The sequence below is a fragment of the Sparus aurata genome, chromosome 2, assembly GCF_900880675.1.
Source record: "Sparus aurata chromosome 2, fSpaAur1.1, whole genome shotgun sequence".
Classification (NCBI taxonomy): Eukaryota; Metazoa; Chordata; class Actinopteri; order Spariformes; family Sparidae; genus Sparus; species Sparus aurata.
Window position 1 is genome coordinate 23,408,949 of NC_044188.1, and position 27,381 is coordinate 23,436,329.

At 41.0% G+C, this 27,381-nt stretch overlaps 1 protein-coding gene across 3 annotated transcripts; it reads right to left on the reverse strand.

Annotated features, from left to right (window-relative positions):
• Positions 1 to 196: 196 nt before the first annotated feature.
• vaspb (vasodilator stimulated phosphoprotein b) lies at positions 197 to 27,199 on the reverse strand. 3 transcript variants are annotated; one of them, XM_030404350.1, is made up of 14 exons: positions 26,705 to 27,199; positions 11,313 to 11,484; positions 8,360 to 8,540; positions 6,967 to 7,033; positions 5,426 to 5,595; positions 4,777 to 5,036; positions 4,370 to 4,509; positions 4,093 to 4,144; positions 3,885 to 3,912; positions 3,738 to 3,777; positions 3,499 to 3,555; positions 2,814 to 2,883; positions 1,961 to 2,018; positions 197 to 1,855 (listed from the first exon to the last, which is right to left on the reverse strand). In XM_030404350.1, exons 1-14 carry the CDS (start codon positions 26,707 to 26,709, stop codon positions 1,821 to 1,823), a joined length of 1,335 nt encoding a protein of 444 aa, XP_030260210.1. In that variant the 5' UTR covers positions 26,710 to 27,199; the 3' UTR covers positions 197 to 1,820. The 3 variants fall into 3 exon arrangements, with proteins under 3 accessions (XP_030260210.1, XP_030260216.1, XP_030260224.1); XM_030404356.1 differs by having other exon boundaries at positions 5,480 to 5,595; positions 26,705 to 27,197; XM_030404364.1 differs by lacking the exon at positions 3,499 to 3,555.
• Between the last annotated feature and the right edge of the window lie 182 nt (positions 27,200 to 27,381).

The window sequence follows — 27,381 nt, forward strand, 5'->3', positions numbered from 1 at the left end:
TATAAAATCAGTGAACTACACGTTGTATACCAATGACAGCAGGTCTACAAGAAGTAAAGCTTCAGTCCAATTTTTTACCAATCACAGAAAATAAGGTTAAAAAAATTAGTCAGCACATCTTTATTGAAACAAGAATTCAGTCATGAACCACATAAATTTCACCTAAAAGGGGGCAAATCAATAAAGTAAAAAAATGTTTGTTTTCAATTTATTTTATTTTATTCTATTACTGTTGTTCTACTGTACAGATGAGTTTGGATTTCAGCATTAGAAAGTTTGTGCAACACAGCCCCATAGTTCATCAGATGTCACAAGTCTGGATTCAAAGCAATCTTGCAAAGGCATGCAAAAGATGACTCAAGACAAAGTAATGCGTTTCAAGAAGCAGCTGTATTTGACTATAAAGGCATTTTCTAATCCAGTGTCTCTAAGCTGTTTTCTTAATATTTCAGTGTAAAAAGCCTAGACTCTATTAGAAAAAAGAAACAGTAAACCCAAAATAACATTTCATAAGAAAACAATCATTGAAAAAAAAGGAAAACAAAATCCCCATTCACCAGTCATTTCAATTAAAATAGAAACACCATTTCATTTTTGCTAACATTTTCCCTCAAAACAAATATATATTTTCCTTTATATATATATATTTATATATTTATTCTCAAGGCAGTTGGTCATGGCCAAATTAATTGACCTCATCATGGCCATTTTTCATGTTTCAAAGTTAGAAAACATAACTAGAATGGAAGAAAATAACTAGCGGAAGCACAGTGTAGGACCACTGCACTGGCCAACAAATATCTCATTTTGAGTGAGAGGGAATAGTCTGTCAAGGCAGTGTGGCACACAGACACACTTCCTCTGGAACAAGTGCAATGCAAAGAGAATCAATTTCTCACACATCATAAAACTACAACACACTCCCCTTTCACAGCACTCAGGTTGTCCATCAGATTCCCTTTGCTTGTCTCCTCTTCCTCCAACTTCTCTATCTGGCAGCAGTGAAGGCTTGTGTTGTGCTGTTTTAGTTCTTAGCCATTGCTTGGAGCCGAAAGTCCACCCGAAGGAGAGAACACCGCAGTAGACGGAGGTTGGAGTCGCCATTTCATCCTCGATTATTGTTGTTTTTCCACCTTCGACTACCGTCAGAGACAATAACCTAGTAGCAGATGTCTGAACTGAAATATCTGTAGCAGTGCTTGAGGTTGAACAATTGTTTGCCGACTGAGAAAGAAGGATCCCAGCATGCCAGCATCTTGCTATTACAGTAAAAATGTGACTAATACGTTGTCCCTGAATACTGAAGACTGCTCTGTCAGTAAATGGTGCGTCTGATAGCAGAAGGGAGAAGACACAAGTAGTGGGATTTCTGCAGAAAAGAGGGTTATGATGAGTGTACATGATGACGGACTGGAAGAGCAACTGTGGCTGTAAGCTATGTGCTCTGAATTGGTTCAGATAAACAGAACACATGGAGGACATAAGGGGACGGGATGAGTGAACAGGGGGGAGATGGAATAGATGGGATCACGGCCGCAATTTTTGTGAGTGATCGTCAAAAGTGCCGGGTGGCGACGTGAGGATGTTCCCTGGGTTACCATTAACATGAAGTGAATATGCATGATGAACACATAAGCAAGTATGCTCACATGTGTGTGTGTGTGTAAGAGAGAAAGAGAAAATGTATAGGAGAAAAAAAAAAAAAAAAAAAGAAGAAATCCCTGGGCTACATAGGAGGGCGGAGTGGAGGAGAAGTCCCAATGGGGCCTCAACCACCTCCATCTATCACATTCCTCCGTTACACCTGACACTCAGCAGAACTATGTGTTTCTCTTTTGCAGCTCCTGAATAAAGGCTGTGAAAGGGGAGAGGAGAAAGTAAAAATTAAGTACTGCAAAAAATGTATATTGAGGCAAAATATTATTTAAGATATTTCTTAGAGAGTACAGGGTAATCTCACCTCCAATAATTTCCTCCTTGACTTTTTGCAGTTCTTTCCGCACCTCCTCCAGGATCTCCTGCAAAATAGTGATGACAGAGTTGGGTCAAATTACTTTTAAATGTAGTCGGCCACTGAATACAAAATTAAATGGTGCCTGTTTGTAATTAGTAATGTAATCCATTGAATTACAGAAACCACAGAGTTCCACAAATATTCTTTTAGCCTTTAAAACATCTCAAACATTTTCAATCTGAATATAATCAATTTTTCATGTTCGGCATTCAACATTTGTCAAATCAAATTACAAATAAAAATTGCCATTTTCTAAAGAATAAATCAAAAGTAAATGGATTGCATTTATTTAGCGCTTTTCTTGTGTTACTGACCGCTCAAAGTGTTTTACAACACAAGTCAGCTATCTCACATTCACACAGAGGTTACCATGGAAGGTGACACGCATGCTTACAGACCGATGGAAGAGCCACCAGGTTCAGTATGTAGGCCGCAGGGGCCTGGGATCAAACCACTGACCAACCCATTAGGGGACGACTGCTACACCACATGAGGCACAGCTGCCCGCTCAGGTTATTGCTGACTATGTAACTAATCTAATTACAATTTTTTTTCTAATGTTATCTTGTCAGATTATAGTAACTTTGAAAAAAAATTACCTGAATACACTTAATCTGTTACTATTTAACCCTTCTAATAAATCAAACTGTCAGGCAAATTACATGGGCACTTGTGTACATGATGTTAAAATCAGTTTTACTGGACAAAGGTGACTAAAAAAAAAACCCTGTCACTATCACAGTTTGGGTTCAGCACTTTTGGTCAAGAATTTATGTTCCTGCGCTGAAAAGACATTCACCTGTTTCATTTTCTCTAAATCTGTGTCATCCATTCCACCTGCATCGTTACTGTTACCAGCAGGCTTGGCCCTGTAAGAACACAAGAAACAGAAGTACAAACAGGTTATACTTGTGTTTCACAAAAAGCAAATATGGTCCATGGCCCTGCAGGCCATCTGTCAACTGAGCACATCACCAAAGCACCAGAGGAATGAAGGAACAGTGGATAGAAAGTTGCAGAACTGTACACCCACCCACCCACAGATGCAATGAGGTATACAGTACATACAGTTGGAAATTATCCACCTTTTAACTACTACACAGTTGCACACAAATGCTCAAGCTACAGAATACAGACAAGCTACGCCATCACAGACAGCTGTAAATGAGAAGAGTATCAGAATGTGATTAAGTTCACCACAAGAGGACAGCATCGACCCCCAGCACTTAGAAGTGACATGTAGATATAAGCAATAATCACACCATCAGGCTTCTGTCGTATCATACAGTTCTCAGAGGTAACATACTCAGCTGGTACACCTACAAGTCCCTGGGGTGCATGCCATTCTCTGATCCATTAGATGGTGCTATCAACTGTAAAAAATGCTACCCCAGTGAGAAGGTTGCAGTGATGCTGCGCTAACCTGAAGAGAAAAGAAAAGCAGGGGGACTAAAGGTCATGAGTGGACGAGACAGCATGTATACCTGGAACCATGGGACAATGTGGAAGTGGAGTCCATGCTCTTGGCGATGGAGTTATTCCTGTTAGTGAGACACACACACCCTCCTCTTAGAATGGACATGGAAGACATTCACACACAAAAGCACCATTTTCACATGACCACATTCACACAGATGGAGGACTACTCTCAGGGTGAGTTCAGACATGACACCACAAAAACCTGGGCAGAGGACTAAGTGGAACTATCTAGATCCTGGATTACCTGGTCATAGTAGATTTCTCCCAAGGTCTTCTAATGGTGTCTGAGAAGGGAAATGTATAAAAAACACATTCACTTTGTGTGTTACATAAAATAAATACCAGAATGAATGTAGGTGGCATGCTACGGATAAAAATATTCAGTTCTCACCGCTTTGACCTTGAGGCTCTGAATCATCCTGGAGAGAAAAACCCAAGACAGTTACAAGTGAGTCATCCTCAACACATTTCTATTTCATTTTAAAATATAACTATCCATAACCTACAGTGTCATGCCACATATAAAAAAAACATTTGAGAATTCCTGAGTGTTGTATTCTATGCAGCATTTTCAAATTATGTGAATAAAAAAGACTTACATTATCTTGTGGCTTCACAGGTGGCTTCTCTCCAGTGTCTGCAGCCTTTCTCCTGATGAAGAGAAATCACCTCCAGTTATAGCAGTTACAGTTGAATAGACTGAACTTTACAAGACAGTTAAACAACATATACTGTATTCTAAATATGATCATAAATCAGAGGAGAATGACATACATGGATATCGAAACTGATTTATATAAAACTACAAACAGAGCTAGCCTAATTGTTAAATTGAGTGTGGCCATTGTGTGACATGAAACCTGTGCTGTCACCCACCTTCGTGCCAAGATGGCACTCATTTCACCCATCAGACCTCCTCCCCCTCCTCCTCCTCCTCCTCCTCCTCCAATAGACGAGTTGCTGTTGCGGCTTGAGTCAGCTCTGCTTATTGGAGCTGCAGGGGCTCCGTCCTCCTGCTGAGGGCAGCAAATAGCAAAAAGACATGGAAGAGTTCAGCAGACGTGGTGCAGGCATGATGACTCAATAAACACTGATGGATGCAGGTATCATCGCAATGCAAGCAGGAACAAGACTGCATTGTTCGTTTTCATTTGCATAACTTACCAAGCACACAAAAGGTTTCAACTCTCGCCAAATGTATATTCAAAAGCAGCTAGAAAGTAACAGGACTGTCAAAATTTTTGTTATCTATTATCTAAATTTTTGTTTTGTTATCTACTCACCTTTGACACTTTGCGGAGTTTAGCTCCTGCAAGGGCGGCCGCAAGACCACCTCCACTTAAACCACCAGGTCCATCACCTCCACCTCCACCTCCACCTCCACCTGCAGTGGGTAGGGGTGGGGCCGGCGGAGGTCCTGAGGGAGGTGGTCCTGGAGGGGGAGGAATACCAGAAGCAGGAGGAGGGCCAGGGGGTGGAGGAGGAGCTGGTGGTGGAGGAGCGCTGCCTCCAAGGACCAAAGGTGGGGCTGGAGGAATAGGGACTAAAAAACAGAGGGACCATCAGTTACAATTTCCAAACTGTGATATAAGTAGCTCATCTTTTTACAGAAGAATTTTAAAATGTAAATGACAGTTGTCAGGGGCTGGAAGCCAAAACTCTGTTGATCCAAACTAATCAAGACTCAATAGTCCTACAATGTCAATTCACCAATGTCAGGAAATAACACAGAATACACTGATGCTACATTCCATTGCAACACAATGCTAAATTATTATCTATCAAAGCTGTTTTGACTGTTGTGTTTGATAACATAATATCATTTTTCTACATTTATATTTGCCTCAAGATTACGGTTACTGCAGCGTGTCATGGCTTCTAAAAACAAAAAACAAAGAAAAGCCATTCAGTTACATACATATAAGGACCTACTAAGACTGGACTGTGTTGTAGCAGTTGTGTTGACCAGTACAGGTGTTTCCTGACCTGCAGAAGCAGTTTGTCTTTCTCTCTCCAGTCTCTCTCTTTCCTGCCTCTCCCGCTCCTGTCTTTCTCTCTCTTGTCGCTCCCGTTCCTGCTGTTCCAACCTCTGCTGCTCCAACCTGTGTCCAAACAAACACATCTGTCAGCAAAAAATACGTGTAAACACTCTCATAATAAATCAGTGAATGAACAGGGTCAGACAAATGAAGCTGAAAGTTATTATATTTCATCTGCTGTTAACTGTGAGATACAGCAGGGAGTAACACAGTAAAGGGGCATGATTTGTATCTCAGCCGTCCCCAGTTAGATTACTTATGCAACATCCATTGTTTCGAGCAACTCTAATTATACTATTTGGCAGTGGTGTGCAGAGCTATAATCAGGATTTGTATCCAATATAGCAACTTTGGTAAAAAGATGAGAGGTGGATTTCATAGCTTCTGATTAGCCTGCCACTGAAAAGTCCACAGCTGGACACGGTGGCCTAATTCGAGCTGCCTCAGATCACCACTGCACCCTCCCCTCTCCCCCAACACATCTGCCCCTCACAACAGCTGTATACCAAACACCACACATACAACGTACACATGCACCAACTCAAAAATGCGTGATCCATGCACACAAAGTGAGTTGGCCGTGATTTGAGCACAGCTGATGGACTTAGGCAGACTTTCCAGGAAAGGAGGAGGAGAGATGACGGCCATATATTTTCCTTAAAAAAAGTTCATACCGGTGAATACTGTCAATCTATCTTTAGACCTAAAAGCATCATTGCAAATATTATCTAGCAACACCTGCATCTATGCTGGATTGTTTTTTCAAGGTTTAAAAGGCTCTCTAAACCACAGTATGTCAGCAGCCACTGGGACCGGTAGTGTCTCTGGCCAATCACAAAGCCTCCCCGACTGTGCGACATATTACCTTTTAGTCGAAATGAGATCAAAAGGTTAATGCCCAGTCTATGCAGCTCTGCATGGTGTCATCACAATGGTCTTGCTGTTGAAACAGTTAGATTGAGGGGAGTCTGGATTGATGGGAGAGGTGTCTTTTTAACCTTTAACCTTCAGGGGCTGACGGAGGGTTTAGCACCGTCAGGCTAATGCCATCAAATCCTCTACATATGCGTGTGTGCAATCCCGTGCCAACATGGCTACCACAAAGCCAAGACAGCTTGACTTGATTGTTATGCAACTAAACCCAGTGGATAGTTTGCTTTGGTTAGAAGCTGAAACTTCACATGGACCTCACAGAACAGCCAACTTTATCTTAATGATCAAACAATTTGCTTCCAACGAAAATCTGCTTTTTACACAAATTCAGATGAATCCAGCCGGCAGACCAGGAGGAAACCTAGCAGTGTTGTCAGGGTCATCAGCTGAATACACTGATATTTTTTTTTTTGCTGAATCAGGCCCAGAGGACACCCAAGGTAATTCACAATAGATAGTGTATATAAAGGTGTGTAACACTTAAAGAAAGTCTGAAATTACCTCCGCTGTTGTTCAAGCTCTTCTGGAGAAGGTCCATTTGACACTGGGCGGGGGAGGGTCGCATAGCCTGACAGAACAAAACACAGAAAACATTCATACAAATTAAAAATATAGTGAGACATTACTGTGATTGGTTTTAAGGCAAGAAAATACCGGTGAACATTTTAAACTAATAAAAAATCTCCAGTTGATTGCTCACATACATTAAATTAAATTAATAAAAATGCAAATGTTGTATTATCTACTTAGATGTGCACTTGCATACAGCTCCCAGACAGAAATCCAAACAAAATAAACACCCTGACGTGTATTTTTTATGTTTTCTTTCAAATAGTCTAGGAATGTTATAATCAAAATTGACTCATGTATGAGAGAAAGAAGGAAGGAAATGTTTTCTGCTGCTGTGTCTGGCATTTACTACACTAGAACATGTTATGACTTTATTTGACACTCTTTGATTTGAACTGTTCATTTGCTTTGACACACCTTTTCTATGCAGTATGAGTGTACAAAGTCCGACAGCTATGATCAGCTGGGGTCAAAGAATAGGGTGGTGTACACCAATCAAGTATTGGTCCTTTAAGGCATTTTATGGTCTATAATTACACTAGGTTTGCTGAACTGTACCAGAGGTCTCACAGTCCAGTATTTTTTCTGTGTTCATGGTTGAACGGCACAAGATATGCAGAAGATGTGATTTCATCTAAAAATACAGTGTAAACAAACAGAAACAAAGAAATCAGAAGATACTGGCATATGTTTCCAACAGCTGAAACATAGCTTGTGGCAGAATATCAACAGGATTTATGGACTAGAATAAACAGGAGAAGACATCAGTAGTGGAGAGGGACATGAGCAAATTCAGTTTAACTTAAAACTGCATTAAAAAAAAGGAAAAATAAAAAGGTGCCAATCTGGTATCATACAGTGCATAACCATACCCAGAGACAGCACAGCACTTTTAAGACAAAACAAAGCTCATTCCTTGTACAGACTTAACTGGATGGACCTTGCTAATGCATTATGCTTTTCTTTTATTTTTTGTTCATCTCAAGTGAAATTTTGCTCTAAAACCAAATGCACTTTTACAGGAAATTTTTCAGAAATAAATGTCCAAATAATTATATGTAAGGGCAGCAAACCTTAGTCCTTTGTGAGAATCGTATCTGCAGAAACCAAACCGTTTTGAATTCAGAAAACATCCATCAGCCTTATAACGGCACAGTATGGGTATGGTCATGTGGTCAGGATGAAGATCTGATGTGTAGTAATCAGGTAATAATCAGGTATGTTGTACATTTATGTTAAAATCTGTATATTTACAATCAGCAGTAAGTAAACAGGAAAACACATGCAGCCGATGGAACCAGGTATCGAGTGAGAACTAATTTACCTGCGTCTGCTACAGAGTTGAGCACCTCCAGAGCGTGAGACATGCCGTTGGCAAATAGAGTAGCATCCTCTTTGCTGCCAAAGTTGAGCCCCCACACCTGTCGGGCGTCCCGCCACTGATGGAAATTATTTGTGGCCTGGTTATACTTGAGACCTCTCACGATTGGACAGTTTATAACCACCTGGGGAAGGAAGAAGACAGATGATCAAGGTCACACAAGGATCCTTTCGGTAGGGATGATGATTTAGCTTATCATCAAAAAAAAAGAAAGAAAGAAAAAGGGTGACTTTCTTAAAATCTGATTCGAAAATATTAATCGGAATCCCAACCGGCAAGTCAGAATCTTAAAGTAAATGCCCAAAACAGGTAAATGAAAAGAGGAGCAACTTCTGGGAGCTGCATCATTCACTGGAAGCCTGGAAAAACTATTAAGAAACCCTTAAAACCACATCCCTGCTTGTGCTTAAAATGATGGTGTCCCCTTTATTTTTGTTGGATTATCCTGGTTTATATTCCACCCAGCAGGTGGCGTGAAGCCTGTGTGCCTTGCTGTAAAAAAATGTTCTGGGTTTGAGCGCTGCCTGAATGTGCTGACGCGCGTTTCGCTATTTGTTTAACAGCCTCTGGATTCCACAGAGCAGAGAGAGGAGGAGAGGAGACCCTGTCTGTCAGGGTGAATATCACAGCGGGCAACATGCAGTGAAAAGAGGGTAGCAAGTTCAGCTGCCACTGCAGACAGTGGCATTCCTAAACTCTCCATAGTCCTGTCAAAAGGCAAGAAAGGCAGGTGGGACAGACCAAGGATATGACCAGGAGCACATTAAAAGCTAGGATGAAAAGGAAGAGAAAGCACAGTGTTCAAACAGTCTGCAGAAAAACCTTTATACCATGGCTCCACTTGTGTTTTCAAAGCAGTTTAAAATCATACAATCAGCTGGGATCCATAAAACGAATCGAAATGACAAGCGTGAAAACAACAAAAAGTTACTCTGTCTCTCTCCTGCTGTCTGCATACAGAGACCAGGAGAAGTGAGAAAATACAGCCCCCCTGTATTCTCTCTCATTAGCTCATCAGGGCTCTCATCCTAAACCAAGTTGCACTTCTCCATCTGACACAAATATAGAGTCCTTACTGGGTATCAGGCTTCTCCCTAAATTGTCACAGGAAATGGCTGAACAGGCTAACTATCTCACAGGAAGCATCAGCCACTTTAAGACCTGTCTCTGGGGAACACTTTAGACTCCTGAATGTTTAAAGACGAAGAGAGGCAGCAGGGACAGCAGAGACAACGTCAAGAATAGACGCACCCAAACTGAGTTACCGACGCTTTTAAACATGGAGTCTGCCCACCTTTACCTGGTGCTATCTGGTTAGTCATAATCTGGTGATAACGACAAGGAAACCCTCTTTGTTCTCTTTATCCAACTTCTCAGGTTTCATACTCAGCGCGGTACTTTTTTTTTGGTGTCTACTAGAAAATGTCTCCATGCTTTAAATGTTCATTGCATCACTGCTGCAGCACTTCTATTCACCCTCTGTCCGAACACCCTCATCTCTTTAAGGCTACGCTCCTGCTGGGGGCATTGACCATTTTCACGCAGCAGCCATTTTATTCTGACATCACGCTCAGGGAGGAAAGCTCAACTGTACTGCGTGATTAGCAACAAAGAAGACACTGGATTGTGAAAATCCAGAGGGCCATCAGGCCATTTTTCCAAGGTGAAACAGCATTTTAATGCCCTATTAGCTTTGGAAAAGAGCTAATGTTAGCATTCCAACAGCTCCTAGCTAGCATTACTGTTTCATAGTGTTACACGTTATGATAGGAAAGGCATGAATTTGTTCTGAAAAGTATAAACCAATATCTTGGACACATTTATCTAAGCTTGGAAGTGAAACACACTGGATGAGATCACCACTTCCTAGCCAACAGATTATCAAATGAATCATTTTACGTGGCCCAACTTCCCTATAGATGTTAAATGTCCTATAACTTTTCAGTGTCTACTCAACCATTAAGTGATGAAATTATAAAAAGTTGTCAGATTTATACGGAGGGTTCAGTTTATACGAGCTGCAATCTTGCAGCACTGCAGCATAATATCATCCCAGCATTCAAGCTTCTCACCCTGAGCGTGACGTCAGAAGAGAATGGTTCCAGTTATTACGATATGAAACCAGGTTTCAGTTAAATGGCCACAAAGATACTCAAAGTTATAAATGACCACCACTTTCAATCATCACAGCCCATTTTACTTAATCAAAACTTGAAGCTCATCTGTGAGGTGTGTATCGTTTTCCAGCTTCCTCTCGAGCACTTGAAGAATTGTTCGTTACATGTTCTCTCACTCCCAAAGCACAGAACACAGAGTAACTACTGCAACGGACAAGATAAAGTGAACAGAAGTCTCGTCACTTTGAGAACTTTCAGCACTAAATCCAGCATGCCTCAGTCATTCACACTCTCCTTACTTTAAGATTTATGATCACAGAAAACAAAATAAAACTGTAAAAGATTATGTACTCTTGTACTCAGTAGGTCACAAGTTTTCTTTTTAATACCGGAGCTGGCTGTGCTTGCACTAAATGTCTTTCTGGTACACAGTCCCTTCTGTTGCATGTGCATCAAGGTACATTACTGACTAAATGAATGCACTTAAAAGACAATCAATTTGAAAATAATATTTTCTAAGGCATTACTAATAAAATGATTAGAGTATATTCAGTAACTAGGAATATTCTCTATGTAATCTTCCAGCCCCAGTGTGTGGTATCAGACAGATGAATGAATGGGCATATACAAAGATAGTCTGTCTCACACTTGCTTACTCATTCACCCTGAGGTACCTACAGACAGACACCCACGGGTCTACTTGACAGACACTGATGAACAAGCCACACACACACAAAAAGTTCAACAGACACAAAGTGAGGCCAAAGCTGCTGACGTACCTGCTGATCCGTCTGCATCTTGCGTCCCACTATCCTGAAGGCATTGGTGGTGGGGTTGTGATAGATCTGGACTCTGCTGAATGCCTGGGGTCCAGCGCCGGCCGGCAACCACTTCTTATTGCCATCGTCATAGATCATCACAGTGGCCCGAGCCTGGCAAATACTCGACTCACTGGAAGACGGAGAGATAGAAACAAAGAGATAAGAGAGAGCAAGACAATCAAGACAATTGAGAGAAAGGTCACAAGTGGATAGTTAAAAAAAAATCTAATTTGATCTGTACTTATTTCAATTAAGACTAGCAAACACACTTCACATATAAGATATAAACAGAATGAGACCATTGTCATATGTAAAAATACAACCACACAAACACCGTTTGTGGAAGAGGATGCACACTCAGCCAAAGAAATGTACGATCAAAGACCTTTGTGGTTGGCAAGTTTTTTCTTTCTGTCTACAGCCCTGAAGATGTGTGGAGATGACAAGACCTTAGTGGTTTTGTCTCAAACATGCTGTAAAAGATACAAAGTTTCTGACAAGTGGTGACAATATATGTGCTTGAACTTCAGTTTTTGCACACAATACAAAATATAGCTGACACAAAGCTGTCTTGCAGACATCTGCACAATTTACCAAATGACAAATGCCATGTTGGATTTCAGACCAATTAATATAATGTAAAACCTGCTTTTTAAAAATCTTTTTTGATCTTGATGTCATTATTTTTTATTAGATTATGGTGCGTAGTGTGGACTGCAGCTGGAAGGGAGGAAGAAAGCACAAGGGGAGGTGAGGAGGAGCTGGAGACACCGGATGGACAAACAGACCAAAAACACTCAGTAGTCTCTTCTATAAATAAACCATTTTAAGAGATAGAGTCACAATACAGTGCTTTTGATAAGTGCTATGATACTAATGCAGTCGGTGATGGAGTTGAAATTCATATGTCAGTCAGGCTACTACACTGCGCACTCTGGACTGAACTTCACCACATACTCTGGATTGACCAAAGAATAGGCTCCACCTGGACACAGGTATCAGAGATCTAAATCAGTCCAAAACCCAAAGATATCCAACAGCTGTGTTTCCATTTAACTGTCAAATTCAAAGGTAACTTTTGTAATTTCGCAAAAAAGAACACAAAAAAGGCACTGTATCAACTGGTTTGGAGTGAATAGACTAGGCTTTACAAAACGTAGCTTCATCAGAAGCTATGGGCCATGTTGCAAATGGCTGCAATAAGAACAGAGGTTGCAAAATAATAATTTGTCAACTGTCAATTCACCTCAAAGTGGAATAAGAAAATGAAGTAGAAGAAGGTGGAAGAGCAGGAGGTGGAGGAGGAAGACAAAAAGAAGGGGGAAAAGTGAGAGTTAAACATTAGCTATGTCAGATAAAACATAAAAAAAAAAAAAAAGATCTCAAGCTAGCAGACAAACTATTTTGCGAACTTGAGGATATTTTTTCAAAATCTCACATTTCCACTAAGCCTTTTTAATGGCATACTTCTAAATGCACACAATTTGATAGAAAGATGCCTAATGATTACAAGCAAATCTTTACTGGAAAAAGACTGTAATTGAAAAGTTGCATTTTGTTAATAAATTAATTGACTAATCATTGCAGCTCCAATCATGGTCGGGTAATTAAGGTGTTCAGCATCTCTGCAAAGAGATGTGGATACTTCCCACCTCTTGTGTACACCATGTGTCAAAACAACATGTTGAAGAGAAAGACTAAGAGGAGGAAAGCAGCAACGTGTTGATCTGAGAGGAGTAAAAGAGATTAATTTGATGCCAAACAAGATGGGAGGCGAGACAACAATGGAGGCTGACAAAGACAGGAAGTTGTGCCGAGCTCCGCCAAAGAGACGAGGCTCTGGAATCTTCCACCTGCTCTGCATTAGCCTCCACCTCCACACACTTGGTAAGAAAACATGTGCTGTGAGAACAGTGACAAAACATTTATTTTTAGGTCCATGCAGGCGGAATACGCACGAGTTACAACACATTTAGGATTGTCTTAGAATATGCAGGTTTGGCAGCAGTGTAAGAGGCTGCAGAGTGTGTGCATTAAATGTTTGCATTTTAGAAAATTAGAGCTAAAGCAATCAAACTGTTGATTGAAGAGAACAACGATAGATTCCATGACAAACATGGCCCAAACATGCATGAGGTAGAAAACAAACTGGAGCAAAATAACAGTGCGTAAAGGAGGTGGAGGACTGTACAGACACAGAGGAACAAAAGGTGGCCGACTGTCAATTCCAATTTATTTATTTATTTTTTTTACTATCCCTCCCCCTCCACTCCTTATTTACCCCCTATGCTCTCCCCATAGTCCCCTAATCCATCTCCTCCACCTCTCACTCCATCTGTCCCGCCCGTGATACAATCTGCTACTTCCTGTGACACAGCACCAAAGCCACAACCCACTTCCTGCTGCCAGCACTGCCAAATAAGGACGGCTTCAGCCTGAACAATCAATACACACACACACACACACACACACACACACACACACACACACAACACACACACACACTTTTCCAGTAGATTACATTGAAATTTGGAAACTGGAAATAAAATTTTGATTTGCAATAAAACAAAAGGACAGAATAGAGAGAAGATTAGATGAATGATTTGGGATACTCGCTCTTCACCAACCAGGACTATTAACATTTTTAGGCCTACAAATCTACTGATACGTTGTTTGATTTGTCCAAATACAAACAGCTAAGCATTACCTGTTATCTTCCTGTGAAACATATGGGAGTGTTTAAGCTTTTGCATTTGTTATCAATCATAGAAAAGGGTATTGTATAAAGTTCAAAACATCTTCCTGTGATTGTGTTGTTTGGCACAGGCTTTATAATAATTGTGCCCACAGTCTAAGTTTGCATAATCACTTCTCCTTTATGCTTTCTGGCAACTTGTACAGAGAGATTTTTGCAGATGTCTGGCACTGAATGTTGTATATTTTATCAATAAACACGATTTGTTAAACGTTTAGTTTCAAGTTATTTGTGTCTTCATTTTTAAGTCATACTTGGCAAATTCCTTATTGTGTGTTAAATAAACTGCATATACCTACCCATAAACTCCACCTTTTTGAACTTCTATTAAAAAGGAAACAAAAGATGCATGCAAGATCCCAAGTCACGTAAATATAGTGGCAACAGTGTACTGAGAAATAATTTTTACAATGGAGAGAATACACAGGCAGCGCTGAGTCCACTCAGTGGCCATCGGTCACTTCTAGCAGGTTAAAACCATCTCAGGTTGGAGGGATAAATACTGCAGCGCTCTCTGATCTTGTCTGCAGCCAGCATGCTGTCTATCTGTGGGGCAGAGAGGGCTTATGGGAACTGGGAGGGGACAGAGACATAGGACTGGGAAATGGATGCATATTTAATGTCAGGGAAAGTGAGGGCTCAGGAGTGCGACTGAGAGTGAGCAGCTGCATTATTGATACAACTACGGACACTATGACTCTAAAAGCGTGTTTGCCACACGCACATTAAGACAAGGACTTGCACACACCCTCCACACCTGTCAACCTGCCAACACGTGTGTCCACGCGCTGACCCAGGTCTACAGGGTGTAAGTGGCTGCAGAAGACTCATGGCTGGGTCTGAATGCGTTTTAGCACTGGAATAAACCACGACAGGCGCAGCCATAAACAATCTATTCCTGTCCTTCCTTGTACGAAGACCACCAGTCCACCATTGAGGACACTGACCCTGGCTGTGGAGCCAAATTGACTAAGTGACCGGTTGACTTAAGAGGGTTTTCTCTTTAACACAAATAGGTCACTGGCTGATGCTCCAGGTAAGGATTTGAGCCAACCAATCTGTAAAATACCTCCAGCAAAGGACTTGCTAAATACAGCAGAGGAAATGGTTACCAGGTTGACATGCAAATTGTACGTAAACTTTGAAATACACTAAAAAACTGGAACCTAGTCCGACTTTACTTCATTATCACAGCCAGAGTGAGTTCCTCATCACACTGTGGTTTCTCGGTTAGTGAGGGGTTAACAGGAAACCGCACTGAGCAGCCGGGGCACATGCTCTCTTGGAAATGTCTGTATATGGCTGTGCTCTCAGAGCTTTTCCCCAAATGTGCTGGCAAGTACAGTCAAGCCCAGTGGCTCCGTCTCTTCCTCCTCCTCCTCTGTTTACCTGACCTTCCCTCCCTCACTCAACGCTCTTTTGCCACTTGTCCCTTCACCATTCTCTTTGAATCAAATGACTTGACTTAGCGCTAGATGTGTCGGGGGATGTCTCTTTGTTGGCATTCAGGCAGAGATATTACATAATACATATTTGTATATGGCACAGGGATAAGAAGACCTAAAGTACAGTGAAATGGACCAGAGTGCATCCATCCTGTGTATCATGAGGTCCTAAAATGAGACAAGAAAGAGTGAAGTTATACAGGGCAGTCTATGAGCAACACCATTTGTCTCTTCAGCCATTCCTGAGTCAATGTCTCTGACAGCTCATCAAGCTCTTTTCTCCTCTCAGTCAGGAGAGAAAAAAAAAGGCTTTTTCCTGCCCTCACAACTAAAGCTACAATGTTAAGTCGATTGGTCAATCTAAAGGTTAATCATCCAAGTTATTATTTTCATGGCTTTATTCAGCTTAAACAGCTTAAGAGATAACAGGAAATAGGATGAGAAGGAAGGGAGGGATGACATGCAGCAAACAGCCACAGGTTGGACTCGAGCCTTTGGACGATGTGGCGAGGACACAGCATCTGCACAAAGGACACACGCTCCACCAACTGAGCAACTGAGGCGCAAAATGTCAACATTTGCTGGTTGTAGTTCCTTAATGTTAGGATTTGCTTAAGAAACCCTTCAGAATTAAGTCTCTGTCTACAGGGTAAACAGAAAGCAGACTTAAACTTGCACGACATCTGACTCCGTCAGCTGTCTGCTGACGAAATATTATCCATGCAGCTTTATGTCTCATCAACAGAATGGTGCCATGATCATTTCTCATTGTTGTAAATGACAAATAAATTAAACTTGATTAACACACAACTCACAGCCAAATATGAGACATAAGACGAGAAAACAGATGTCATATTGTGATTAGTGAACCTAAATGTGGTCGTGCTGCACCTTCGATGAACAAACAGTGAATCATTACTTATTTGCTTGTTTCTTTGCAGCCAAACGTCACATTAAAACCAGACAGGGGAAGACAATAAGTCACTTAATAACATCTGCGTGTGAAGCCAGGCCACTTCCTCCTTTCTCCTTTACAGCCTGATATAAATAGAGACCACACTTCACACTTCACAGATGATAGTCACGCATATAATTATACAGAGGGTTATTTAAAGACTCTATATAATGTTTACAAGAACAATGTTTTTTTTTTTACGTTTCAGTAAAAAAGTACAGGAGAGTTCTTCTGTCTTATTGAATGTTTAGTGGAGGTGAAAAAAGTATGAAATGATTCCATCCTACTGGCTGATTTTTTTCCCCTCTGAATTTGGACCCATACAATTGGAATATGTTAAGGTTGATACATTTATATAGTAAGAACTCATTCATGAGTTAAGAGTGAAACTGCATGGTTGAACTGAGACACATGTAGGAGAGTCATGTTTCTACACAGACAGACAAAGTGCACATTGAGTCGAGAAAAGGAAGTGTGAGTTGCAAAAGGGTAACATCGGAAAACACAGTATGTGAATTCTTGTTTAAAGTAGTATTCTGAAACTTGGGCTGCATGGTTTGAGTGTAAGAGTGGCCTCAGAACATTTTCTTTATAGTCATTTCCACATTGCAAGACTGGATTGTCCTTTAACTTCAGGGTTTTAGGCAATTTTTTCATACTTCTGCAGATACCATCCCCTCCCAACATAAACAAAATATTGTGTTATTATGTTGTGTTCTGTTCTAAATTCTTTATATTCAGGAGATATTTATTCTCAGCAGCATGGGGCTTGTTTCTACTCCCTTCTATCTGTCCATCCTCTCTGCTACTTAACTGACCATGTAAATTCAGATGTTACTGCTATAAGGTTCATGTAGCACAATAACTTGACTTGCTCTTGTGTTTTAATGATGTTGCACTTTCTAGTCGATGTTAAGTGTATTTATTAGCCTGTGTGAATTACAATGCCTTCCTGTTAAGCCAACTGGTTAGCCTTGTTTGCCCTGTATTCATTGTACAGTCACGGCACGGGGCAGAGGACAGACAGGTGAAGTTAAGGTAATGAGTCGAGTCGATGAAAACGTATTATGTTGTTGATGACAGCCAATTCTGTTATGTCAATGCAATAAAAGCTTCCCAACAAGAGTAAATTATTAATGTGATCCATACAAAACCAAACATGGACAGACTCTGACTCCAAACATCTGAACTTCAGGCCAAAATATCTTAATGCCTTGTCATTAGACGCTTGTTAGTATTGTGCTGCCCCATAACACACACTTGACGGAGGTCCTGACGGTGGTAAACTACTTGACCTCTGATGCTGACTCGGACATGGAGAGTCCACACAATAGTCTGTTGATGCTGGCCTGGTCATCTGACTGCATACTGTCCTCAAAGCACCCCCGGGCCATGATGTATACGCTGCCAGCAGTGATGCAGAGCTGGACTCACGTGACTCTGAAATCGACCCAACTGAACAACATACATCTCAGGGAAGTTGTTTGTTTCCCATGTCAATATTCAGTGACTACACTGGCTGTAAAAGTAGGCACAAGATAAGCTTTCAAACAGCAAAGTACAGTTCCTGTTGAGCTATGAGAGACCGTTATAAATGTTAATACGTAGCCTGACAAACTTCCCACTGATACTGATTTTTTTCTTCAAACATGAGGCTGATGGAGGACACACAAACACACGCACGGAGCAATCTAAACAATAATGCCAATTGTTCTGCTGTAGTATATCTTATATTATTATTACCCCAAAAAAGGGAACTAAAGAACTTCTTTAGGGGAAAAATTGTATTTGGAAAGCAAGTCCTTTCCCATATTACCCAACCCACTGAAATAAATGTAAAATATTAGGGCTGTTCTAGACCTTCTTTGCCTCGTCTCCTCTGCTAATTTTATTCCATCTGTCTCTGTCCTATTCCTCATGCCTGTTTCTTCTTGCACGGGTCCTAGCATGCTGCTAAAACTTACACACACACACACACACACACACACACACACACACACACACACACACACACACACACACACACACACACACACACACACACACGCGCTGCGGGCTACTGCTTTCTGCCTCCACAAGTCAGCCATACAGAAACAGGCATCCAGGCTATCTCAGCTATTCTTGAGGCTTCTTCTTTTCCTCAATTCCTTTTTCTGAATGAAGTCGGACATGTTCAGCTGAAACTCTTCGACCAAGAAAACCCCTCAGCATTCTTGGACCGCTGACTCATCCTTTGCCTGACATCATTCACCGAGCATTGTGGAAAAGTTGAATACACATTTGGCTGAGAACCTTTATTTTGTTGTGTGACCACTTCAAGAGCGGAGATGAATTCCTTCCTGCTTTGGAGGCAGTGTAGGGCGGGTGAGTGTGTGTTAATGGAAGGTGGGGGTGGGGGGACTGGCACACTTAATGCCCATATTTGGAACCATCTCACCTCTGTCCTCCTCACTGAGCTCAATTCCTTTTACAGGTTGGAGCACATCCTCCTTTGCTCGGGCCAAGGAGGAGGCTGGCCCTGCTTTTCTGATGAAGAACAATCCAGAGAAAAGAATCTCAGCTGCTCTGACTTGTACACTCTTTCCTTTGAACCAGAGAAGAAATGTTTCCAGTCATCTCTTAACCCAAAGTTAACAAAGAATATAAGACGGCAACAGCTAAATACATTTCCTGTTACTCAGTGACATTGATGCATGGGTGTAGATTTTGACTTTGCAAAAAGAGGCTTTTTGAATAATAGTCACACTGGATTGGCTTGCACCTCTTCCACTCTGTACTCTGTGCTGTACAAGAAGTTTTTTCTCAACTATTATGACTAATATCATTATATTATTGTTGTTGGTGTTTTGTGGCTGTATAAACAACACGGAACTTTTGTCTTAAAAAAGGGGGGACATTTTTTTAAAGTAAATGGCATTTCATTTAAATGTATTCCAAAGCAATGTATCCGAGCTGTAGGTTAAGGAGGCTTCACATAAAAAAAGTGCTGTGAACTTCATGTATTGGCTGATGACAAGTATTGCCTATTTGTGCAGTAAAAATATGTTTTGTTGCATAAATGTGTATGGTATGATGCTGGGAAGTAACAGGGTCCTGTTCTGCCTAAATAAATTCAGCTGCATCGTTTTGGTGCATAGACTTGTGTACTGACTGATACATATTCCAGCATTTTAGTCCATGTCAGAGTCATTTCTGATACTGCTAACTTACTTTTAATATTTTGAAAAACTTTAACAAATCAAGTGCATAGCAATGCATCATCAACTACTATAGTAGCTTTCACGAAGACAACTGCAATAGCTGTTTGGAAATAATTAACTCAAGAATAAATGGGTTTAGTTAATAAGAGCATGAATTTTACTATGACTAAACTGTGACCTGCTTTGTTTGATAAACTGATCAAGAATGAGTGTCTTTTGCTGTGCAGGCAGAGCCTGAATGTCGATCCAGGCAGCAAACACCCATGAAAGATCGCTAAAATCTGACTATTTATGCAATATCAGATAGACTTGTCTTAAAGATCAGTCATGGAAAATAAGAATAGTGCAAATGTGACTCAGGTGTTTGAGTTAATATGCTTTGTTTGACATTGTGCATCATGACTACTGAGTACGTATATTTTGCAATATCGATGTTGAAATGATATACTGTGCAGCCACAGTCCCGGCACTATTTAAAACCTACCTACCGTATGATGCACAATATCAATGAAGCCAACTGTCCAGCCATCAGCTGAATACTACGTTTGGAAAATAAACTCTAGTAAAGAGACTGAACGTACTTGACATTTCATTTTTCATCTTAAGTGGAAACACTGCTGCCCACGACAAACAACGCCTGTTAATTGCTAACTGAACAAGCCTCAAGTAAATCTTTGCACTTTCCAAAAAAAACAAAAAAAACTTAACAACCTAAACTTGCCAACCCACATAGTGATGTTTATGCAACTGAATGAAATTATGTCCAAACAAAACAGCAAAGTTAACATTCAGGCCAATATTCACCCATGACTGAGCATTGGGAATTAACCATTTCAACAGAAATAAGGAGAGTCCTCTTTTGACTAGTCAATTGACCCCAACATGAGATTTTCAAATGCAGTAAATGAGTACTATTCAAATAAACATAATGGTCAGAAAGAGACAGACTGGGAGCTTCATATAACATCCAGGACAGCAAAAAACAGTCTTGCAAACAAGATTATGTGCATCACTATTCATGCACAAAAATGTCATCCATGCAGAAAATGCTCCAGTCTTTAACTGAAGACCAATAAAAAGGTTCTCCTCTCCAGTCTGTCATTTTCTGTTTAGCTATAAACTCGTAGTCCATGTCTGGTCAAACTCTCCCGGGCAATGTAATCTCCTCTTACCAACCAGAGGTTAAGTGGTGCATAATGATAATGTAAGGAAACGGCTGCCCAGCAAATCACCTTCTTGGCTTCCTCCTGTGCCTTTTTATCTAATGCAGCAACCGTGTGTATCAGTAACCACCATCATCCAAGATAAGTGATTCAAGATCTGAGGGTCTGAAAAATAGGAATGTTTGCAACATCTGACAGCATACAGCAATTTTTATATTAACTGGCATCCATTACGTTCCATTAAGCTGTGGACCCCTGATGAACCCAGTGTATCTTTGCGCCCATTAGTAGTGCTGACCGTACAATATATTATTACAGCATTTCTGCCCACAACAAGCTTTGGTTTCACTACTCTGTTAGGCCCAGGCTCTCCATCAGCTGGGATGATGTCACTCTGTTCAGCTACAGCAGGAAAGGACCACAGGGTCTGTAGATGCGTCTTCTCCTTTGTTCGACTACTGTGGAGGAGTTTGTTCTGCTTATTTTGATGGTGGCTAAATCTTTGCCAGGAGAGAAAAAAAACCCTAAAATATAGAAATCTAAATGCCCATGTATTCTTATCCTGGTTTCAGACCTCTGAATCACCACCTACATCTCACATTTGTACAGCTATTTATACATGTCTGGTGTCGTGCTCACTGAGGCTCCTTCCACTGGTTGGAGAACCAATCGACCAATCAGAGCTTTACAGATGAAGAATGGTGATGCCATCCTTCTTCATTTTTAGCTACATACCTTGATACATCCATGAAAGATAGTGTCAGAAAAATGGGCAGTAAAGTGGTGAAGCTTAAGGCAACTGCACAGCCTATAATAAGTCACTTAACTGATAATACAACTGTTAAATCAACACATTTCCTAGACAACTGCCCCTCACAGCTTCCATGATGACAGAAAAACATTCCGGTGGGATAGATAGATCAGTTGTTCCTGATTGATAAAGAACAAAACCAAACAAAATATCTCCTCACCCAAGAAGAGCGAAAAAATAAACCCAATGTCAGGCTGAAGCGATAAAGAGAATAGAAATGACAATTCTGTCAGACCAATGTATTCTGACAAGTAGGTTCATCAATCTCTAGGACTGCCCCTGACAGTCAAATAAACCATAAGGCCATTAAATAAGTCATAATTGACTAAGTTATTGCATTAGAAGCTGAACTCATGTTTAGGGCTGGGTGAAATGACAGTATCTAGATATTTGCCATACCACAAACTGTCTGTTTGTATTAGGACCGCTTCATAGTCATATTGGATTTACACCAGGACAATTATTTATCAGATATTTCATTAGTTGAGTTAACAGTGGGCAGCGTCAGCACCATGTGGTTATTGCATCCATGAATGCTTTCCTATTCCAGTTTCTGGAAAGTTTACAGTATTACCACAGGGGTGCAGCCTGAGTACCATTTTATATTTTAACAATTTATCAATCATTTATGTTGAAGAATCCATTACTTACTTTGTTATACAAATATTTAATATACAAAAAGTAAAAAAGGGTTCATCCACATTTCCCATAGTGGTCATTTTGACAGGCCTATTATCCACAACTATGAGAAGTCAATCTACAAGCATAAAACAGAAAAGGAGCGAAAATATTCGAGAAGCTGGAACCACTAATGTTTTAATCAATTTTGTCTGATAAATGGCTTGAATTATTTATAGTTTGTTAAATTTCTTGCAGATTAAATACAGTAATTTCTATGTGTCAAGTCAGGATCACAGTATATACATAAATATATACTGATAAAAGTGCATACATCACAACAAAACTGTATCCACAAGACTAAGTGCAAAAAATAGAAAAAACTATTTTCTCCAGAAATTGGGACAAAGGATTCACACCAACTTCATGAACAAGTACTTTATATGGCTGACACATGACCAACAAGTTAGTTAGGGTAAAGGTTAGGTTTAAAAATAAGTGATCATGAAAGCAATACCATACAGAGCGAACACAGCCTACAGGCACAATTAAAGAATGAAAACATCGGCTACAGCAGAGGAAACTGGATTTGTCACCAAGTAGACAATAGTAGGTTTGGTATGCTGAGCAACTCTTGTAGCAAAGCGTCTAATCCAAGGGGCAGGCCGGCATAATGGCCTATTTATGAGTATGAGGGGTGGGAGGACCAAGAGGGGTAAATTGTTTCAGGGGAGGGGGTTGTGGTGATGGGGTGCTGTGGGAGACAAACTCACTAGGCAAACCATTTCAATAATGGAGAGCATGGAGTGTTGAAGCATACAAGCTTTGTGATCATTTAGTCACACCAACTGTACAGAGACATACTGAGGAGTCTTTTGAAGTGCATATGAACAAACAAGTTTTTATGATGCGTGAAATAGTTTCATTATTCTTAATCCATTATAGATCAGGATTCCCACAAGCAGGACCCAATTAAATGGAATTGTTATTGCTTTTGAGGTATGTGTCGATGTTGGGGGCTTCGATTGAAAAACAAATCTAAAAAGGGCTTCTAATGTTCAGAAAAATGCCATAATTCTATGTACACAGAATGTCTCCCATGTATTCGTGTACAGTCAGCAAGCAAAAATGAACATGAGTCAGAGGATTTGTCTGTCTGCTAAGAACAATACACTTTCACATTGCTCTAACCTTTATCATGTTACAGTGACATTTGAACCAATCTTTACATTTCTATGTTCATATTTTGAATTTCGAAATAGATTCTAGCAAATTACATTGGTTGCATACAGGCTGAATGTCTGTTTGTACTGTGTCACTGATGTCAGACTTCAAAAAGGAGAAAAAAAGCAGTCCAAGGGAATTAAGAGAACAAGTGGAGACATGTAAAATCGGCATCCTAGCTCACAGTAATGAACATTACACAACACCAAGGCATGAACACGCTGCTATCGCAACACCAAATGGGTTTCATCTTGTTATCCTTACATGGACATTTGCAATAATATTGCTAAATGCCTTAAATAACAGCTACTGGTGTGTTGGAACACGAGGTCAAGAAGTTGAACACTTTGACAGAGGAGGAAGACATGACAGAAAAACTGCAAAGTTCACTGCTAGAGCCGCATTCCTTTCCATTTACTGCCAAGGCAGAAAAAAAAAAAACTGGAGCCGAGACACAAAGGAGACTGAGGGGGAGGCCATTTCCCTGCTTTTAAGGCTGATCAATAATAACCTCATGCAAGGCCGTAAGGAGAAAAGCGGAGAAGCCCAGTTTGGTATCGCTTCCAGGCATGCAGAGTCTCTGAAGTGAGCAAAGGGTACTCATTTGATTGCAAATGGTGTGTTATACTGATGCATTACACCTGTCTGATTGTATGCTCGCGTCACCTGTGTTAATTCATAAGCCCGAGGCAGCCATACTGCTGGTGACAGATAGGGCAAGTCTTTGAGTCAGAGAGATCCAGTCAGTGAATCATAGTGGGAGACAGGAGTCACCCCTGACAATAACAGTGAATCATTATGCAGATGGATGCACTTCCTGTACCACCTAATCAAAAGGGATAAGATAGTCTGAATGCTGATACAGTAATGTGCTATAAACACAGCCATCTTGGTAATAATGTGGAAGGAAAACAGGAAGTTATTATCGTCAGAAATTAAACATAAAAAGCAAAAGTGTGTCCTTTTTTTTTTAGGAGCAAACCAACAAATCTGTGCTGAAGGTGGTCGTTTCTGATGACCGCTGCTTCAAGTTGGGATGGGTTGGCGAACCACTTTCTCAACTGGGTCAAACTGCTGAACTTTTGACCAACTGACTGCACTTCTGTGTCAACATTCACATACCACAGGGACGAATGACAATGAACATCAGTGGAGCTGCATTCCAGTCTCTAGCTATTATACAAGGTGACGTGAACTGGCCTCAATGGAGGGCCAGCAGGAACAGCATCCAGATGGAGTTAGGTCCTACAATCATCAAGATAGGCGTCAGTCATCAACAGCTCTGCGACACCACTTGGGATGGCACGATGACACATCTTGTGCATGTCCATTCTGGGAGAGAGATTCCTCTTCTGTCACTATTCCTGAGGTTTCTTCCCTTTTCCCCAATTAAAAGGGTTTTTTTGACAATCTTTTGTTTTTTTGGCATACAAATGTAATCCGGATCTAAGGACAGAGGATTCGTATGCTGTGTGGATTGTAAATCTCCTTTTGATTTTTGATTCTGGACTATATAAATTAAAGTGACATGGTAAAACCTGCATATGGACAGAAATGCTCGACACTTTCATATTTAAGGTTTGTCATTAGTGTATTCTAGTTGCTGCATCAAAGTGGTTTATGGTTGTTGCTGAGTAATTCGCCAATAAAGCAGTTTGCTTATCTTATTGCATGATGTGTGCTAATTTTATTGTGGGTGGACAGTGCGTTGTTATAGCAATGTGTACGTGTGGTCTGACAATAACTGTTACGTTGCAGGTGTGCTTTAATATGTAAATAGATGTTTTTTCTTCTACTAGTTAGGTCATATCTTTTTGCTTCGCAAGCTAGAATGCTGCCCATGCATTGTGTAAAGTATGTCATGTCTATAATCTTCACTGATTATTGCATTATCTTAACTAATAGTCTCATTAGCAGGGCATGGTTAATGTGACTGCAGCAGGATTTCAGGAAGCTCAAGTGCCTCCTGTTCCTGCAGTAATCAAAGTTACTGCGCAGAAATATGTGAAAAACAAATACAAATGCAGGACCAACCCATGTGCCGAGCTGAGATATATTGTTACAGAAAAGGGCAGCGCGAGCGGTTTGAGATAAAGAACTAGTCACACAGGTTATCGGTTCTGCACCGGGGTGTAGCTCCTGGTTCAGAGTTAGGCTTTCAAATAAAAGCTGTTCCTCGACACGAGTGGAGTGCTACTCTTGTTTAAATGTGAAGGAGTGAGGAAGAAAGAAAGGAGCGAGCCCGGAGAAGCTGTGGCTTCAAAGCATGTAATTGCCAACTGCACAGGCTGTGACAGGATGTGGAATTTGTGCACACCAGCTTTCTACAGAGTGATTTCTTCCTCGGTGCATAAAACCCTCTGTGCCCTCAAAAACAGGTAGAAAAACAGCAGAAGATGGTTTTGATGTGTGGCTGGGGACTGCATGACTTGATGCAAACAGCAGATGCATGCAGAGTTGCAAAGTGGTCATTGTGCAGCTGAGGGAGAATCTGCCCTGCTCGAGTGCCTTTGAGCAAGACACTGAACCTCTTTTTCACACGCTCTATGAATTACCCTGACCTCTGGCCTTTATTGTGAACGCACTTTGGAAGGTTTTTAGATCACTGGTGGTTTCATTTAGGCACATGCACAATACTGAAGTGCAGCGAGCCAAAGGAGCAACACAAAGAGTCAACATGGAAGTGTTTGAAACAGACACACAACTATGTTTCTGTCATCCGAGCTGCTCAACAACCCACAACTTCTGATTACTTTCTTTAGAAAAAAACAGAAGAAGAACACCAAAAAAGAGGCAGCCACACTTTAACAGGTAGGACTGGGCAGACACGAGCAATTTCCATGAATCATCACGGTTTTAATTAACTTATTCGCCAGCCAAGGTCACAAAATAAAAACCCTGCTCCACGCTGTCATGTGTGCCTGTGTGAGGTGAAACAACACCAAAAAAAAAAAAAAAAAAAAAAAAAAAACAGCCAGCAGCTCGACTTATTTCTGGGCGAGAAACGCGATTTAGCGTGTTGGAAACAACTGCTGTGGCGATTAAACGAGCGGGCAGCCTCCACAGAGACATTACAGGGTCAGGATTTAACAGTCGCCCTTTGTCAAACTAGTGGCCGAAACACAAAATGTAGCCTGGAAACACAATGAAGATGAAGGGATTTACGCCGCTTTACCCACCTCATTGTTCGGCCAGAGTGGAGGTCCTCTCCTCGTCGGCAAGTTTGGCTGACTTCAGAAGCTGAAGCCCGGCTTAAGGAAAAAAAAAGTCAGACTAATGAAATAAATTAAAAAAAACCGAGGGAAAAACGGCGGAAAAAACACGCATCTACACCCGCAAACGGGGTAGCCACCAGCGGTATAAAGAAGCACACCTCGACGATTTCCTGGTTCGTGTGGAGCGGGAGAGGAGGGAGCAGGGCAGATACAGTAGAGGAGCGGGCTTGTCAACTCCAATCACTATCCCACATTGGTTTTCTTCGAGCCGAGGAGGTGAAGCCGAGAGGACGCGGGGCTGCAACTAGAACACAACTTCTCTGTCCACACTTTGTGGTGGTTTATGGCTGTGTTTCAGGAGGTTACAGCCGTGTGTCTTTGCCGGACTTTTCGCCTCTCCCTCGGTCGGTCGGTCGGTCGGTCTGTGTAGGTTCATTGGAGTGTGGCCCAACCCGCCAGCTTCAAAGTAGGCTACGATCCCGTGGTGCGTTCAAGCGCGCCTCGGAAAAGGAAATATAGTAGGAGTCGTGAATGTGAGCGCTGATTTCTTGACTTTTGCTTTGTGTGATGTATTTGGCTAAATGTTTGGGCCAGTGTTAGTTAAGATTGTGTGTTCAAAATATTACCTGTAACGTACAAGT